Below are 17530 nucleotides of genomic sequence, written 5' to 3' on the forward strand. Positions count from 1 at the left end.
AAAGGTGTGCTAGAAAGTAAGTGGTGAGGAAATCGTTATACAAGACAGAAACTAAGTCGGACAATTGGCTCAATGTCACTATGCGCTCTCGTTTTTTGCATCAGAGACATCTTTAGACAAATTCAGCATAACGTAGCTGCTTTCTGTATTAAAGCACTTAACATGAGTACAATACTTTGTCAATAAGCAGAGACAGGAGACACGAACAAAGTAAAATGCCAACAAAGTAAAAGACTGAGGAAAAAGGCCCTAAAAGCCCGTCGAGCCCGAACCTCTCAGTGGTTCCATACATTATCTAATGGAATATAAACAAGAGTCTCCCGCAAGAAACGCCTCATTTCACCACCATCACAGCTTCTTTGAATCTACTCACAAAATGAGGGCGAGGAGGACAAAATGCCATACTGAGGCTGCATGATCTATTAAAATACATCGAAAACTATATGATTTGCGATAAGTCCAAATACTTGCGTAGATAATGATATACTCTTTAGACATTTGTTCTTTCTGATAACAGTGATCTTTCTTGTAACGGTTTTGGGTTTTTTTGCCATGCAGTTTTGCGACACATCAACTTAGTATGCAAGCACATGGAGCGGGTAGGCTTCTTCTGATTGGTCAACATGTTGACATATAGGAAATAAAAAGACAGTGCATTGAAACATTATTTACTACAGTTCGATCAGACTCTTGTGATATGTATATTTTATCATTGATATTGGAATAACACTGCAATATCAATCTGGTAAATTAATATAGCATGTAGATGGAATGAGTTATCAATTTATAGCATTAAAGGTGTCATTGAAAGATAAATGCTTTCAAGAAATCCGTGAAGCTTGGCGGTTGTGATGTTTGAGCCAGGCACCTGGGGGGGGTAAGTGCTTTTAGACAAACATTTGCATTGCTCCAACTATGATGACATTTGAGTTTCAATATATATACAAGTGTTGTGTTATTGTAGAATTGAATGAAATAACCCAGTATGACAACTCTACTGAACCCATTTTGTGAATTCTACAGTTCACAGTTTGCTTTTTCAGTACATTCAGTGAAGCTGCTGAGCTGTATACACTTCCTCATTTCAATCTGCACACCCACCACCACTTCTGCCTTGAAAATACTCTTTACTTTACATGTGAATGAGATCAGTTTGCAAACTTAAACAGCTGAAGGGCCAACTGGTAGGTTTCAGCTGTGTGCCCGCGAGCTTCATCAACATGACTTCGAAATAAACACACAAGAATATGTCTTAAGAAGGCAAACCAGGATTGATGAGGACCCCTCACCAGATCCGTGGACGCCCACCGAGGGGAAATTAGCCCAACTTGGAATTGACACACTTTGGCAGGAGGGCATGAACTCATGTCTCATCCTCAGTTCAATGGTCACCCTCGCCCGGCTCGCTGTGCTGCTGCGCCATGTCCGAGTCACTGGTTGACGATCACAGAAGACCCTGGCAGACAGCCTGGACCGCTACGTCACGAAAGCTCTGCTCGGCTGCTGTCCATCACCGCTGGACACCTTCGTGTTACGTACGCTTGTGAGGCCCGACCTTCCACCTGTGATCAAAAGTCCAAGCTGCCAAGTCCTAAACTGACCCTGGACTTGAAGCACTGTCGGCTTCAATGGCGACCAAACAATTGCATGTCAACAACAGGACATGATGATGCCAAATGGTTGTCTGCCAGTGAGAAATATGACAGGAGTCAGGCTAGAAGAAAGCCTGTCCGTGTTTTCTCGCTTCTTTCAGTGATCAGTAAGTCATTATGGGAATACGTCACTTCAAAGGGGAGTTGGCTTATTAATTATTAATAGCCAACAACGTTTTTTTTTTTAAATGTATGAATCAATATTTTAGAGCATAAAATATTCATACAAATTCACAACCAATGTGACATTTCCACAGTCATGACAACACAAAATGTTTTCCACACCGCTTTTTGATCTACACTTTATGAACATTTCACATGCATTAGTATCTTCGATGCCATGTCACAAATGAATAACAAAGCTCCATAAATCATTCTATGGCCTTACGGACAGAACTTGATTTGCAGGGCTGCAGCATAACAGCAATAAGGCTGAGTATTACATTAATTGATAATATGATTTGCGATAAATACAAACTCTTAAAGAGACAATGCTCACTTATTTGAGCCTTTGTTCTTCAAAATAACAGTGCTCATTCTTTGTCAATTGATTGCAAGTTTTGGGAAAAATTATTTTCACAATAGTTCTGAATTAGTTGAGTTTTCACATTTGTCTTACACAAAACAAAATGCCATCATTTTTAATTTGCAGGGCCTGCAAACATCATTTGACAGCAATTCAGTCAGTGTTTTGCAATCGGTATATTGTACGTGTTGATATTGTGCCTTCCTAATTACCATCCGATTAATTATAGCTTTCCATTTGTCATGTGTAACATGTGTGAGTAATGGAATTGTTATCAAGGTTGAGAATTAAATTTTATAGCCACAAGAGAATCAAACTCCTTCACCAGCAGAACGCACAAAGCACATCGAATAAATGTTTGCATTGTTTTATAAACCAGACCGTGAACTCACTCTATTCGCTCTAAACTCCAGCGACACAGTTTCTCTCATGACAAATGTAGTCTCTGTATTTTCATTTAACTAAGATATATTGTTATTAAAAACTGAAACCCAGAAAATAAATGCATTTATTGACCAGTGCTATTTCGACGTTTTCACTTATAGTGAAGATAGTAAGTCACTTTTCTGCCTAAATTTGAATTACTACATACTTCTTTGACTAAAAGAATATAAACGTTCCTCAAAAACCAGGCAATGATCATGTATATGGGCCATTAGTTGTATAATAGACAGTTTAAGAGTCATCAATTAGCCTGAAACGCATGTTTTTAGTCTGTGAGAGTAATCTGGAGTACCCAGAATAAACTATGGCTATTCTACCTGTGAGGCAAGGTGCTACAGCAATAAAATAATTTGTTGTTATTAGCGATTCTAGGATTGTGGTCGCCTTCCCAAATAAAACACTAAACATATATGGAGTCACTGTAGAAACGGAGCCTCACTTCATGGTGAGGGATTCAGCACGTTAGGATTATTTACATCAGGGAGCAGCCGCTGACTTTATCATTGCCGTTTCAAATGCCTCTCACCAGGAATGAGGTCACACTTGACCAGCAGGATATTTTAAGCTGGACTAATTTCACAATGTGAAATATTTTCAGCCTGTAGGTCTTCATTAGTGTCTGAACATTAAAAGGTCAGTTTCCTGCTGAGAGAATATAAATATTTCAGTGCAGCAGCATCATGCCGATATCAATAACCTTCAACTCTTTCACAGACTATGAAAACGGCACACATGGTGGTTTTTGACAGACGAGAAGGATTCTGAGGGGGCTTTAAATCCTACAAGCATAAAAAAAAAGAAAAAAATGTTGAGGATTATCCATATTAACATTCAACTAAGCGGTGAAAACTAGAAATATCCTGACGATTTCATCTACTGAAATCATTTCAAGGTGATGCAACTGAAGGTGGAATAAAGTTTCGAGCTCTCTGGTGGAAATGTGTGTCATATTTGTATTTTTTTTTTCTCCTAGCAATGCTGTCTTTTTCGGTCTTGTCCATCCTCCAGCTGCAGGAGGTCTCCACTGGTGATGTCTAAGTCCAGGAAAGCTGTTGCCAGGGCAACAGCTTTACCTCCAGCTTTTACGAAATTCCCTGTGGCTATCATCTACTACACGTGCGCTTGTACCTGTTCCCTAGTCAGACTCAGGTTCATGCACACACAGAGCCAAAGCATGCAAGTGCTCCTGCACATGTACTTTAAAGTCTACGAGTAAAAATGTGTACTGCCTCGCAACCAAACCGCATTCCACTCATCATTCTCTCTCCTGTTTGTCTGCATCCGTCCTCCTGATGTCAGGTTTGACTTTTGGCTGAATGTCTTGCAAATGATGTAATTAGCAAATACGAATTTAAGATTATAGGTGTCTCACAGACTAAAATTAAATAATATGGCTGACATCACTGTTAACTTTACAAAATATACTTATACTTCAGATCAAAGCAATATTGCCTTATTATACCAGACTCAAGTCACAAGCTCAAATTTTCTGTATCAGACTGATCTGTGTGATGCCGTTTTTTTTTTTTTTTTTCAAATATTGGGCCAATGATAAAGTGTAATTACTGTGTGCTCAGACATTATTAATTGTATGAACAAAAAATTCATTACAAAAAGTTATGACTTGTGTCTCTTATTGATTAAATCTCGGCTTTAGATTAGGAGGTTAAAATACAGTATATCTCAGGGGTCACATACACAATAGAGTATGTACACATACAGAGAATTTTGTTCTCTGCATTGCACCATAAGGAACAGGTGTTCTGTCCACAGTAGGATTCGAACCAGCAAACCTCAGAACACAAGCGCAAATTTCTGATGATGTCACATTCTATGGTGTCAACACCAATTGTTACCCTCAGTTCTGGAGCAAACAAGTTTGCGTAAACATGATAGAAACAATCACATGTAAAACGATTTCCACAAAGTATTGTATTAACCTGCAATCTGAACGTTTTTCCTCCAGACTGATGCTGACAAATAACTCTCTGCGGTCTTCAGCATGTTTTCAGAAATCCACCCTCACAGATTAGATTTGTGCTAAATGTATGACACCCCTGCTTAAGATGCTTCTGATGTGACCACGATAAACATTTTCCTTTACCTGCCATGTCAGAAAATTAAAGACGAAAATGTTATCTGGTACATCAGAGAATTCAATGTGAAACTTAGTAGTACAGACAAACTGCACTATGATCATTGACAATATGACAGGCATAAATTGCTATTATAAAAAACTGATCTGACACTGACAGGTGGGTGTAAGAGAAAGCATCTGATTGGGAGTTCATGTATAGCTGATTCAATTGCAGTTATTGACACTTCACGCAGAAATGTGACAATGAAACTGTTATGTGTTAAATGAACTATTTTAAACTAGAAATCTGGAAGTAAAGAATTATTGTTTGTCGTTAAACAGACAAAAGCATGGAGTGGGCCAACACAATTCTTCTGAAAAACATGGACTGAGCAATTTAATCACTTCAAGGTATGGACCAACATTCATTTCCCTTTTCACTTTTAATTTGCACTTCAGACAACATGTTGAGTCAGAACAATGTAAATTAGCTGACTTTAACAATGATATGCGTTGATCGGGGTTTTGAAGAAACCAGCCTCACAATTTTGATGAAATTTAAATGATTGTCATTTGGGAGCTGCACGAAGAGATCAAGTATCATAATCATGCAGGTGTTGGTTATCTTGGCTTGTGGTTTTACTTTAGATGGCACACGGTGATATTTCTGTTGCTGTTTCAAACAACCTGGAGTAAAAAACGTATTTCAAAAGGCAAGACGTTTTTTTTTTCAGTTCTCTTTTGTTGTTCTGCCACTCAACTGTTGCACCATCTCAGAATTAAATGGGAAATTGTTCTCTTCCTGTAATCTGTGAAAGTCAAACTAACCATGCAGGAAGATTTGAGCATCATAGGGTCAACTTTCCACCCATCTAACCTCAGTGAATTTACCTTTATCAGTTATAAAGACATCTCTCCTCTGGAGGAAAACAAAAAGAGCAGTAGGGTAAATTGAAGGGGGTGAACCTTTAAACAGCACAACTCCACAGTCAGGCCTCAGGCGTGAATAGGAGAGCCAAGAAAGCTGTGAGGATCTCACATGAAGCAAGAGAGTCAAACTATTACCCCCCAAGAAGTGAAGCAGAGAAACCAGTCTCCTCTGTTGAACTGCATAATTGACTTCGCTAAATAGACGCTTTGATTTTATTTTCCACGATTTTTTTTTTTTTTTTACATTTCAAGAAGCTTAGACAGTGGGCTGATCTCCCAGGAATTATTTCCAATGTCTAGCAGTTCATGTTATTTTCTTCAAAAACAATGTTTGTTAAACTGTTGACACGCTATGCGGCACACTGCTCTCTTGGTAAAGAGTAAACGTTTCACACACAGCTTTGTGTTTAAACGTGCTAACAGTGAGCAACTAACTTAGTAGCATTAGCGGAAAAAGATGGCTCAAATCAACCCGTTTCCTGCGTGTGGAGCCAACTTTTATTTATGTCCTCTTTTGAATGTGTCCGTTTCATAAACTGCTGCTGCAGAATAAAAAAAAAACAAACACCACACACACACAACAAAACGCAACGTGACAAACTAAAGCGGTGTGGAAGTGAAGGGAGCTAATTAGCGTCAGTTAGCCGTCTGCTCTCAGCTGACTGCTAACTGCACGTTAGCACCGCTGGACCGGAGATTAGCTCGCTAGTTAGCTGCCCTCGGCTAGCAGAGGGCGCCCCGTGCAGCCCAACGCGTCTGCGGCCGTGTCGCGGCTCGTGAAGCGCCGGTCACCACTACCAACCTTGTCCATCAGCTTCCAGCATTTCTCCACCGTCTTCTTGTCCACGGCCCCGGGCTGGTGATGGGAGTGGAGGGGATGATGGTGCGGCTGGAAGGCATCCTTCATCATGTTGATCAGCCCCCCGCCTTTCTTCAGGTTCCCTGCCATGGTCGGGCTCCGTGAGGGGCGACCACAGCAGAGCAGCAGGGTGAGGGAGGGGGGGAGGGGGGTCTCGCAGGGGGACCGAGTTAGCTGGACCGGGCGATGGTGATCCGGTTCCCCCCTGCGAGGACAGCGCCCGTGCGGCTGATCCGAGCCAGGGTCCAATAGGGGGGATGAACAGGGGGGGTGGGAGGGAGAATGATCAGATACAGCCTCCCATCAGTAAAGCTAAGCGGGGTTTGAGGGATAAATGCCCCCAAATGTGGGTGAGAGCAGCCCGGCGGTCCCTCACACCCTGCGCCGGCCGCTCCGCTGCAGCAGCTACCGCCTCTCCGCGGGGACCCACGCAGGCTAATTACCGGAGCAAGCAGCCCTCCGCTGGAGGACAAAGGCGGCGTTTCACCGGGCTGGAGCGTGTCCTCTCCTTCTGGCAGCCCCTGCTGTGGTTCCGCTTTTCTGTCAGCAGCGGCAGCTCGTCTCTCCGCGTAGTGACGGGAAGTTGTGCGTCCGTGTGACCGAGGAGTGAGCGCTCCTCCTCCGCGTGCTGGCAGCCTGGAGACGCGGGCCGCTCGAAGAGCCGGGAGCTGCCGAGTGGTCACGGTCACACACGGGGACAAATAAATAATTGTGGGAATTAAACATTGCCCAGTGTGTGTTTTTTTTTTTTTTTTTGCTTCTCCCTTCTGTTTCCCCCCCGTGACGTGTATGTGCGGCCCTTTCCTTTCCTGTACGTCCCCTTCCGCTCCCTCCTCACTACCCCCGCCCTCCTCACTACTCCACGCCTTCTCACTGCGCGTTCCCGAGGCATGAATGTACCGCCGGCGCGACTCCGCCTGCACTGCATTCATAAAATGAAAATGCTTTTATCAACAGAGCTGATCCGTAGATCCGTCATCATTAATAATGATCTATTTTTACACTTCTGAATAACAATTTAAAAGAGATAGTTTCATCAGAGCTCATAAAAATATAATCCCAATTCCCCAAAAACTGGGACACATCTTGTCTTCTCTGGACCAAAGCTTATTTGACATGTTCTGAGCCAACATGGAACATTGTTCTATTGTCAAATGATGCAAAATGTGGAACTTCTTGGGAAACCATGTTACATTGTGACATGTGGGCTAAAGAGAAAAGGGAGCGGCTAGCTTGTTGTTATCTCTAATTTCAAGTGTTTTAGGTATTATGAAAGGAGATTGACCTCCCTGAGAAGCTGCTACTGATTTCATGATGGCTCAAGATATACAGTACAAGTGAAGATAAAATGATTAATACAACCACATACGTTATGGAGAAAACAATCGCCTTAATAGCCTTTGTTTATATTTTAATGTAGTATAGAGATGCAGGAGATTTATTAAGGGTTTGTTTTTACATTCACGGTATCAAATCTTAAAGTATACTTCAAGGCAAGGCAATTTTACCTATAGAGCACAATTCAGACACAAGGCAAATCACAGTGCTCTACCAAGAAATAAAACAAATCAATACATTAAAACTAAACAACTAATTACAGGAATGAAAACAGCATAGAAAGGATAATAAAGTAAAGGTTTTATTTAGATAAAGGTAATGATGAAATTAGTAACCACATAGGCCCTTTGGATTGACTTTACATTCCCATTTTAGTATTTGGCATCCCCAATTCACCTACGAAATCATGTCCTCTCATCAGAGAACTTCACACATCTCACTGTTCCTGTTACCTTTGCAAACGCGGTCTACATATATCCAAAATAGAAATAATACATTTGTAGATGAGAGGAGGAAGATTTATGTCATTGCTACGTGGTGGTGTGGTGGTTAGCAACACTCGTACCTTCTAATGAGTTTTCGTTCTGGGCTTATTTCCTCCAACAGTCCTGAACATGTGTATTGCGTGAATTGTTGAATCTAAAGAGCCTGTTGGTGTGAACACGTTTGTATCTCTATGTTTGTCCCATTATGGACCATTGACTTGTCCAGACATCCTGTGTATTCAACTGGGATCAGACAAAGTGGAACTGAAAGAGATTACATATTTTGTTGTCTTGAGTTATCTGCTGAATTATATTAATAGTAAAGTGATAGTGAGAATAGTAATTTTCCAAACTAGTCTTGAACACTTTGGTCTCGGTATCAGATCAGACAACCTGCAGGTCACAGCCTGACTGTCAGGTTGGCTTAGTCACAGAGAGATCATCCATCCTGCTGCAATAACTTTTGATCTTGGATTTTTCTGCAATGTTGTATAAATAAAAATGAACAAACATTTCTGCAGAAAGAAGAATGATACTGTTGGATAATGAGCTGACCTGTGGTTAGATATGATTGTGTGTGGATACTGGACTGAGGATAATGGCCTCTGCTTTGCCTGTGTTCAGCTGAAGAATGTTGTAAAACATTCAAAGGATGCTGAATGAAGCCTTGAATTCTCCCAGGAGAGCCTTGGTTGCCCTTGACAACAGAGGACGCAGTGACATATACACACTGAGGCCGATGGTGAGGCCAAGGATCCAATGACATGGCCTGTGTGCATGAGCAACAAACCCAGCGGGGCTCCAGGCTGACTGTTATTGGCTGCAACATACATCCATCAACTATCAATCAAGCAGGACATTGATCGCCATGGCAACTCACTTAGCAACCAGCAACACATGCGCTCATCCCTATAGAGTGTGTGTGTGTGTGTGTGTGTGTGTGTGTGTGTGTGTGTGTGTGTGTGTGTGTGTGTGTGTGTGTGTGTGTGTGTGTGTGTGTGTGTGTGTGTGTGTGTGTGTGTGCGTGTGTGTGTGTGTGTGTGTGTGTGTGTGTGTGTGTGGTTTGGGCACTGCAGAAGCTTCATGGCCAGCAAAGCATGCCTCCAAAGAAAAAGACGAAGAAAACCAAGAAAAATCCAGAAAAAAGTAACTTTATTTGAACTGATGGGCTTTGTCTAAATATATTTATATATGGATATTGAACTATGCATCCCTTCAGTTGTTAATAATGTTGATTTGATTGTGTGTGTGCAGATGGAAATGACTTGGAAGAGAAGTACAGGCGCAGTACTCTGGATGTGGCTGTTTTGGAGGATTACATTGGTGAGATTATGTGATTGTTTCTTTCATAAATCCTTTCTCATCAGGACTAAAGAGGAAAGCCTGACTAAAAAATGCGTGAGTCACAACTACTGTTACCAAAGTCACTGTGGCTAAAAATACTCAGATAGAGGTATAATGTATTCCACTTAAATTCTACTCTAGGTATTAGCTCATATCAAAATGTAACATGTTTTATTGCTTCCACATTGCAGAAATCCAATTCAAAGTACTGCATTAATGACATTTTCTTGAAGCACATGTATAATGCAAATAATAAAGTATTTAAAGATCACAATGTGACAGTTTGGTGAACAAATAAAATCTGGAAATGAATCTGGAATGACGTCTCTTTGATGAACCTGAAGCAAAAAGGAGTTTTCTTCCTCTTTTACCTGAAAACTTGTTCACTGATTAATCATCAAATTTTTTTCACTGTCACTTAGTCCTGCTGTGAATACAGCAACTACCAAGAAGAAGAAAAAAATGCATCTAACCTGTTCATGGGCAAGTCTCTGAGTTTTTAATCTATATCCAAGTCTTGGTGGATATATTCTTAACTTTGATCATTTATGGGTTTTTACATTCTTCAATTATTATAAGAAGGAGTTAGAAATTACTGCATTTAAAGAACTAGGATGACTTCAACATATTTGAATATTTGAACTGCAGAGAAATGCAGACATAGTGATCCACAGAATTAGTATAGTGTTTAATGCACATGGAAATTTTAGTAAAAATCATCAAAGAAAACAAGTAACACTATACGACTTTCAGAAGTTTGCAGCAGATCAACAACATTTAGCCTGAGGTGCTTGTTTGGAAAAGTTTAGTGGCAGGATGCAAAAGTGTACAGGGATTGAATGTGTCGGATGTCTGACAGGACGGAAAGTTCGAGAGGTGAGGTGTTGAGCAGCTAAAGACTGCTGTGAGGTGGAGTCAGAGGGTCCAGAAGGAGGAATGAAGGAGGAGGGCAGTCAGGTATGGAGGAGCGAGGTCATAGATGGCCTTGACTGTAAAAAGTTTGGGAGAGAGAGCAGAGGACCCTGTCTTGCTGCAACTCAAAAAAATACTCCTTGAGTACTCATACCTCTTGAATCTTTGGTATATGTGTGAAATATCTTTGCTTTATTTGATCTTTGTAATTTATTTGATTCTATTGTGTATTCATCTATTATAGATATGTGACCATTTTATATTTTCTCTTTTGATTTTTGGATAACTTACTGACAATATATCAAATATGTTTGTAATTCTATCTGCATGTCTAAACTGAAAGCATAGAGAAAATGTGGCAGCTGAGATGTGGCTCTTTTAAACAATACATATGCACTGCCTGGAACATGTGAAACAATCTCCTTTTTAAAAATACATAATGACTTGTCATGAGATCATCTTAGTTATTATCTTACATACTGTGTCTGATGAGTCCATATAGGCCAAGAAAAAGAACATGTAAATTTTTCTGTTCAAATATTGCAAATAAAAATCTGAACTTTGGAATAACATTTAGTCAATATGAATAAATTACATGCAGGAATTTAAATAGTTCCTTTCAAAAACAATCACTAAAAACAAAAATGGAAGGATGTAAAAATCATGTTCATGCAACTGATTTATTTTTCACCATTAAATTGGCATTTAAAATGTTAATGAAGATCATTTTGCAGCAACAAATATTCTTTTGCGAGTTTAAAGGTAATAATAAGTAAAAGTGACACAAGAGAGGGTTTATAATAAATTATTTAGGACAGTAGTTCAGGACTGGAAAAACATGAAAATCATATAAATAAGGTTGTATTAATATATCATGCTGTAATTCTTGTGTATAAGTTTGAATTAAGTATTTACATATTACTGCAGCTGAAAGAAGAAACCACTTCAGTTCCTGGTGAAGCTTGACAAGCACACTCTGTACAAGTAATTATGGCTCGTATGTTAAACAATAACTTGAAGTCTGAGCAAGTTCTTTGAATCACATGCTTGCCTTGAACAACTTCTCTTAGCGCATTTATTCGTGAGTTATTTCTGCTTCAGCACATGAGAAAAAGAAGGAGATCTGAGTCTGCTCTGTTCACTGGTGTGTGTGTGTGTGTGTGTGTGTGTGTGTGTGTGTGTGTGTGTGTGTGTGTGTGTGTGTGTGTGTGTGTGTGTGTGTGTGTGTGTGTGTGTGTGTGTGTGTGTGTGTAGTCTTTCAGTGTGAATCTGTGAGAAAGGTCCAGTCTGACCGGAGTGACCTGAGGAGACGAGTGAGAGACATGGAGCAGAGGCTGCAGCACGAGAGGCAAGACCTCAGGGACATCAGCTCCGGTACGTACAGGACGGAATATAAATCACAAATCACGCTCTCCTTTAACAAGCTGAACAAAAGTGTGCAGCCCCTTTGGGAGTGAGGACAAGGAGCATGTTTGCTAAGGTTCCGGTAATTTTTTAAGCAACAAAAAGTCTAATGAGCAGAGTGCTTAAGCTGATTGCTGCATTTGCATTCCAAAATGACTCAGACATGAAGTCTGACATACGTAGCTGACACAAGTGTCACTCCAGATCTCAGCCGGCAGTACAAAACCATGAAGGCAGACCTGACGTGCAAGGTGAGGACTCTTGAGGTGGAGGTGATCCAGCTGAGGGAAAAACTGGGTATGAATATATTCAATTTTTAAAGGTTTTATTTGAATACATTAATACCTGAAGGATCCAGTGAATGAGATGAACCTGCCTATGTGTTTCTGTTCAGAGTCGTGTCAAGAAGAGCTGAGAAGAGAGAGGAAGGAGCGTGAGCGGGTCGAGCAAGAGAAGGATGCCATCATTACAGACCTCCAACATAAGCTGGATCACATGGAGACCGACTGTGAGAAGGTCCTGCATGTGAGTTACAGCACACATCCAGTCAAAATAAAATAATATAAACAGATATTTAAAGGAGCTGCTGGTAACTCCTGGGCCTCATTTACCTGCATAGACAAGCACCTACTTTACAAATGAGACTGAAACTGTCTCCTTAAGGTAAACAATGCCCTCACCCAGTTCCTCGAACTCAGCTCATTGCAGTGTTGAGCAGGTAATTGAAAATTAGTGCTGGATTACAGTTGTCACTTCTTTAAAAGCAAAATAATGAGACAAATTCTCCCTTTAAATTATTCTATCTTTAATAACAATGTGCACATTGTGGTATTGCAATGATGCCGTCGGCACGGTGTGGCTCAGTCTAACTATCTATCATTCATTAAGTTACATCATTTAGTTGGATGAAGAAGCAATTCAATATGGATGTTCGCAGTTTGAAAGATGAACACATATCTAAGCTCATGATGGAGAAAAGAAACAACCACAACAAAGCAGTTTGAATATGTAGATAGCAACAGACGACCCTTATAAGGTAAGCAAATGTTTATGTAGTATAATGTTGCTGATACAGTGACTTGTAAAAGTATTCATACTTCTTTAACTCTCAACATATATTTTGAGAGGATTTGATGTGACGGACCAACACGACGTGTCCCATAATTAAAAAGCGGAAGGAAACTGATACATGGTTTTACATTTATTTTACAGCTAAAACAACTGAAAAGTGTGGCATGCGAAAGTTTTCATAGCCTCTGAGTCAATACTGCAGCTTTAACTGCAATCACAGCTGCAAGTCTTTTGAGGTCTGCCTCTACCAGCAGTGCACATGTAGACACTGAAATATTTAAAATATTTAATATAGCTAATTGTGAGCTCAGTCAGATTGGATGGCAAGTGTCTGTCGACAGCAATTCTCAAGTCACGCCAGAAATTGTCAACTGGATGAAGGTCTGAACTTGGACTTTGTCATTCTAACACGTGAATATTCTTGGATCTAAACCATTCCTTTGTAGCATCCCCACAGCATGATGCTGCCACCGCCATGTTTCACAGTGGGGATGGTGTCTTCAGGTGTGCACTGCTAGTTTCCCATGGTTTTGCATTTGGTCCAAAAACCTTCCTCCACATGTTTGCTGTGTCCACAACATTGCTTGTGGCAAACAGTAAAGGCTTCTTCTGAATTTCTTTAAACAATGGCTTTTTTTCTTGATACTCTTCTGATTTGTTGAGTGCACAACTAATAGTTGTCTTGTCAACAGATTACCTGAGCTGTGCATTTCTGCGGCTCCTCCAGAATGACCACAGACCTCTCAGCTGCTTGTCTGATCAATGCTCTCCTTGTCTGGCCTGTTAGTTTAGGTGGACGGCCGCGCCTTGCTCGGTTTGCAGTTGTAATTTTTCCATTTACGGGTGATGGATTGCAGGTGAGATGTTTACGGCGTGAGACATTTAACTTAGCCCTGCTTTCAATTTTTCCACAACTTCATCCCTGACCTGTCTGGTGTGTTCCTGCTTCATGATGCCGTTTGTTCACAAATATTCTCTGAAGAACATCTGAGATTAGATTACAAACAGATGGTCTCTATTAACAAATGAAGGTGCTTGGCGTTACTGGATTTTATTCAGGGAGATCAGAGTAAAGTGGTTAAATACTTTTTCATGCCACACTTCAATGTTTTATATGTAAAACAAATTGACCATGTATCATTTTCCTTCCACTTCACAATTATACAGCAACAAGCTTATTTTCCAAAGTATAATAAAGTAATATCACACTGAGGGTAAAAAAGAGATTAAACTCTGCACAGATTGTCAAAGAGACACATGATCACTAAGTGAACAATTAACCTAACACCATGAGTTTTGGATTACGGGAAGTAGAGCGAATTATACATAACCAGAGGGAGAGCGTGCACATTTTACACAAAAAGGCCCCATCCTTAAACTCAGGCTTCTAATGTTGAATTAAGAGTGCTAACCACTGTAGCTCGAAAGCTTTGAGTGTTATAGTTCAAATGAGATAAGAGGGGCTGTTTCTTAAACTCAGGGACTTGTCCTTGGTTGTGAGGCCTAAAGCGTTCTCCAAGATTGGAGAAAATACTAAAGTGCAGCTGTACGTCCTTCCTCTCCATTATCTTACTGGCAAATTGCAATCAGGCGGACCATCACAACTACCTACTGTTCTTTTATCATCAAGTTTCAAGGTGACATAAACAATAGGCCGCATCTCATTCACACACACATGCAGAGCACCGACAATGTTGAGCAAGTCGTAAAGGAATTTCTCTGTAACATTTATTCCAGAAACATATTAATTCAACATAAACACTGGCTAATGGCAATAAAGTGCATAAGGATGGTGCATCCAGATGAACCAAAAATGTACATGCATAGCCTCCAATAAAATCATTATGCTGTACAGTCCATCACAGCACAGTTCTGGGTGTCTACATCACAGGTCTGTTGATGTTATTACTAGTTTTGATATTTTTTCTGACATAAATATCTATCTGTACATATGTTTTGTTGTACAATTACAAAATGTTGTACTGAAAGCTTTTTATATACCGTACTTAGTGTATCTGACCTCCCACGGTTCACTTGCAATGCCACCACAGACCAGCAGGAAGCTTTTACTTTGGAAGTCGAGTTTATTTTTGTTCTATCATTGATATCACTTCTTTGGTACAAAACAGTTTCTTTCATATGGAAATTTCCTTTTGTAAATAAGGGATTTGAGATCAATAAAATGTAACTTATTAAGATTTATACATTGTTGACTGTGCGGTGGTACAGTGGTCAGCGCCTCATGATGAGAAGATCCTGTTGCTTAAAGACGGCCTAAACCAAAGAAGACATCCACCAACATGAAACTCATTATTGTCAAGGGGACAATTCATGGATTAAAATAGTTTTTGTGAGCGTCCAAATAGAATGATTCCAATTAAAAAATCTGTGAAACTACAGTGATTCAGAAAGTTATAATGTCTGAAGGTGAAAACAACAAAATCAGAAAAAACAGGAGTCAATATGTGGGTGCAGTTTCATTTCTGTCACATCTGTAGTACTGCACCTGTAGCCAAAGTGTGCAGATGATTGTTGGTGTCTTGAAGATGCTGACGACACGTCTCGTGCATCCTTGAAATTCTCCTGAAAGAAAAGACTCTGTTCTCACTTGAAAGCATCGCTGAGATGAAAACGATTCTTTAGAGGGATGTCATAATGTGGCATCCTAAAAACACAGTGTGAGAGGGATCCTTGTCACTCAGAAACATTCAGAGGGTCTTCACTGCTCTATATGATCACAGAAAAGGATCCCAGCTAAAATCATTACGAGATGAGTCAAGCTCCAGGTCAGATTAGAGTCCTTATCTGATTCAGGGTCTTTACCTTGTAGTAAAGGTCTGGGTCAGTTTATGATGGGTCAGTTTAGTATTCAGAGTTCTTGATAAACAGGTGAGTTTTCTCCTTGCTAATAGAAGGACCATGTTTTATGTCATAAACCGTAAGCCATAGCACCGTAAGAGTTGGGGGGGTTCTTCATTTTAATTTTTGAGGAAATTATATAAGCAGTCATCATAATAACAGTAATAAATGAGAGGAAAAAACCTATGATTTTTTTTAATTAGTATTATTGACATGATGCAACTGCAACGGTTGCAATATATTTACATGAAGACACACAATATTTAAGACATAATGTGGTTGAAGCTCTGTGAGGGAGCGCTAACCTGCTCACACTTTGAGAATGACTACCGGAAAAACCAAGAAGGGAAAGGAATAAACCCATCAAATAAACATGGTCAGGAGTGAGAGATTTGTAGAAAGCATCACCTGCTTGTGATGACTGCGAATGTAGGTGATGATTTGAGAAATTATTTCTCAGAGATGCAAGTCACTGAATATTAGCGAAGATAAAATAAATGTCTTCAGACTGTCCTGCGGAGTGAATATCAGATGAAAGTCAAACTTGAATGTATATATTATCGAGATGCTTTCAGTTGTTCTCACAATAATGACTGTTATGCCAGGCTGCAGTAACCCTGGCTGTGGAGGATATTTGTATTCAAATGTAAACGATGACCTTCAATAGAAGCAGCACAGAAACTGCTTGCAGATTTTCAGAGCGTCATCGGAAGGTGGTTGTGCCCAGCTGGAGGCCTCAGCCTGTCCTTGTATAAATAGGATTATCACATGTAATTAACGTCATTTCTCTCTTTGTGTCATCCAGCCTAATTAAACCTCATCTTCTTCAGCTCACTCCTGAAACCCATCAGGGATGGAGCTGGCAAGGAGAGTAGAGGGAGGTCAGACAACTAGATGATTTGAAGAGGAAAAATCTCAGCCTGTGTTGTAATTTCACTGATGTTTCCTGCAGGAGACTCTGGACAGTCTGACTACTCAGCTGGCTGGGGCTCGACGAGGAGGGGAGGACAAGAGCGAAGCCCTTCATCACGATTACACGGAGCTGCTGCGCGAATTTGGGCTGAACGCGCTGGACGTGTAGATGACAGGGTCCTCGCACATGAGAGCAGCTGTCCTCCTCAGTCAGGCACATTTTGTCTGATGGTGCATCACCAACTTGTTTGTGTTTGATCAGAGCGCTGCATCCAGCTTAACTGGAAGCGAAGTCCAGGACAGGATCCATTTGCAGCTCTCACATCGCTGCACTCAGCACACAGATGGATGTTATTACATGTCTTTTTTAAAAAAATTTTATTAGAGCTCAAGACAGACTTAGTTATCTGGGCATGTACTTTGAAGTTTACCTCAAATTAACTGTAATACTGCGTGATGACCACTAGATGTGGCAAATGACTATTTAAGATCCTCTGATGCTTTTAGAGTCACAGCAACGATCTTGTATTTTACATGCACAGATACACGGTGTACTTTGTCGTCTTTGCAGGGAAAGACTTTATTTAGAGTGAAAGAATGTGTAGATTAGATTGTATATAACTGATGACTTTTCACAGCAACATGAACGTGAATGTAGATGTCTGAGGTTTAGAAGTGCAGAACAGCTGAAAAACAAACATAAAAAGTAAATTAGAC

The 17530-nt window shown here is 40.4% G+C and overlaps 2 protein-coding genes across 2 annotated transcripts in view; one reads left to right on the forward strand and one right to left on the reverse strand.

The window, feature by feature from the left end:
• The window catches only part of cbl (Cbl proto-oncogene, E3 ubiquitin protein ligase), a 39056-nt gene extending 32472 nt beyond the window's left edge, over nt 1-6584 (reverse strand). The window contains exon 1 of the mRNA XM_080513856.1: nt 6432-6584. Within this exon, the coding sequence (XP_080369982.1) occupies nt 6432-6578 (147 nt within the window). The 5' untranslated portion in view covers nt 6579-6584. The remainder of the gene's footprint in view (nt 1-6431) is intronic.
• Nucleotides 6585-9408: 2824 nt separating this feature from the next.
• Nucleotides 9409-16982, forward strand: drc12 (dynein regulatory complex subunit 12 homolog; the record flags this gene model as incomplete). The annotated part of the gene is made up of 6 exons (XM_080505861.1): nt 9409-9457; nt 9566-9634; nt 11822-11941; nt 12176-12268; nt 12366-12496; nt 16854-16982. The coding sequence occupies 6 exons, from the start codon at nt 9409-9411 to the stop codon at nt 16980-16982; spliced, it is 591 nt and encodes a 196-aa protein (XP_080361987.1).
• Nucleotides 16983-17530: the final 548 nt, after the last annotated feature.

This window comes from Blennius ocellaris, assembly GCF_963422515.1.
Source record: "Blennius ocellaris genome assembly, chromosome: 2".
Lineage (NCBI taxonomy): Eukaryota > Metazoa > Chordata > Actinopteri > Blenniiformes > Blenniidae > Blennius > Blennius ocellaris.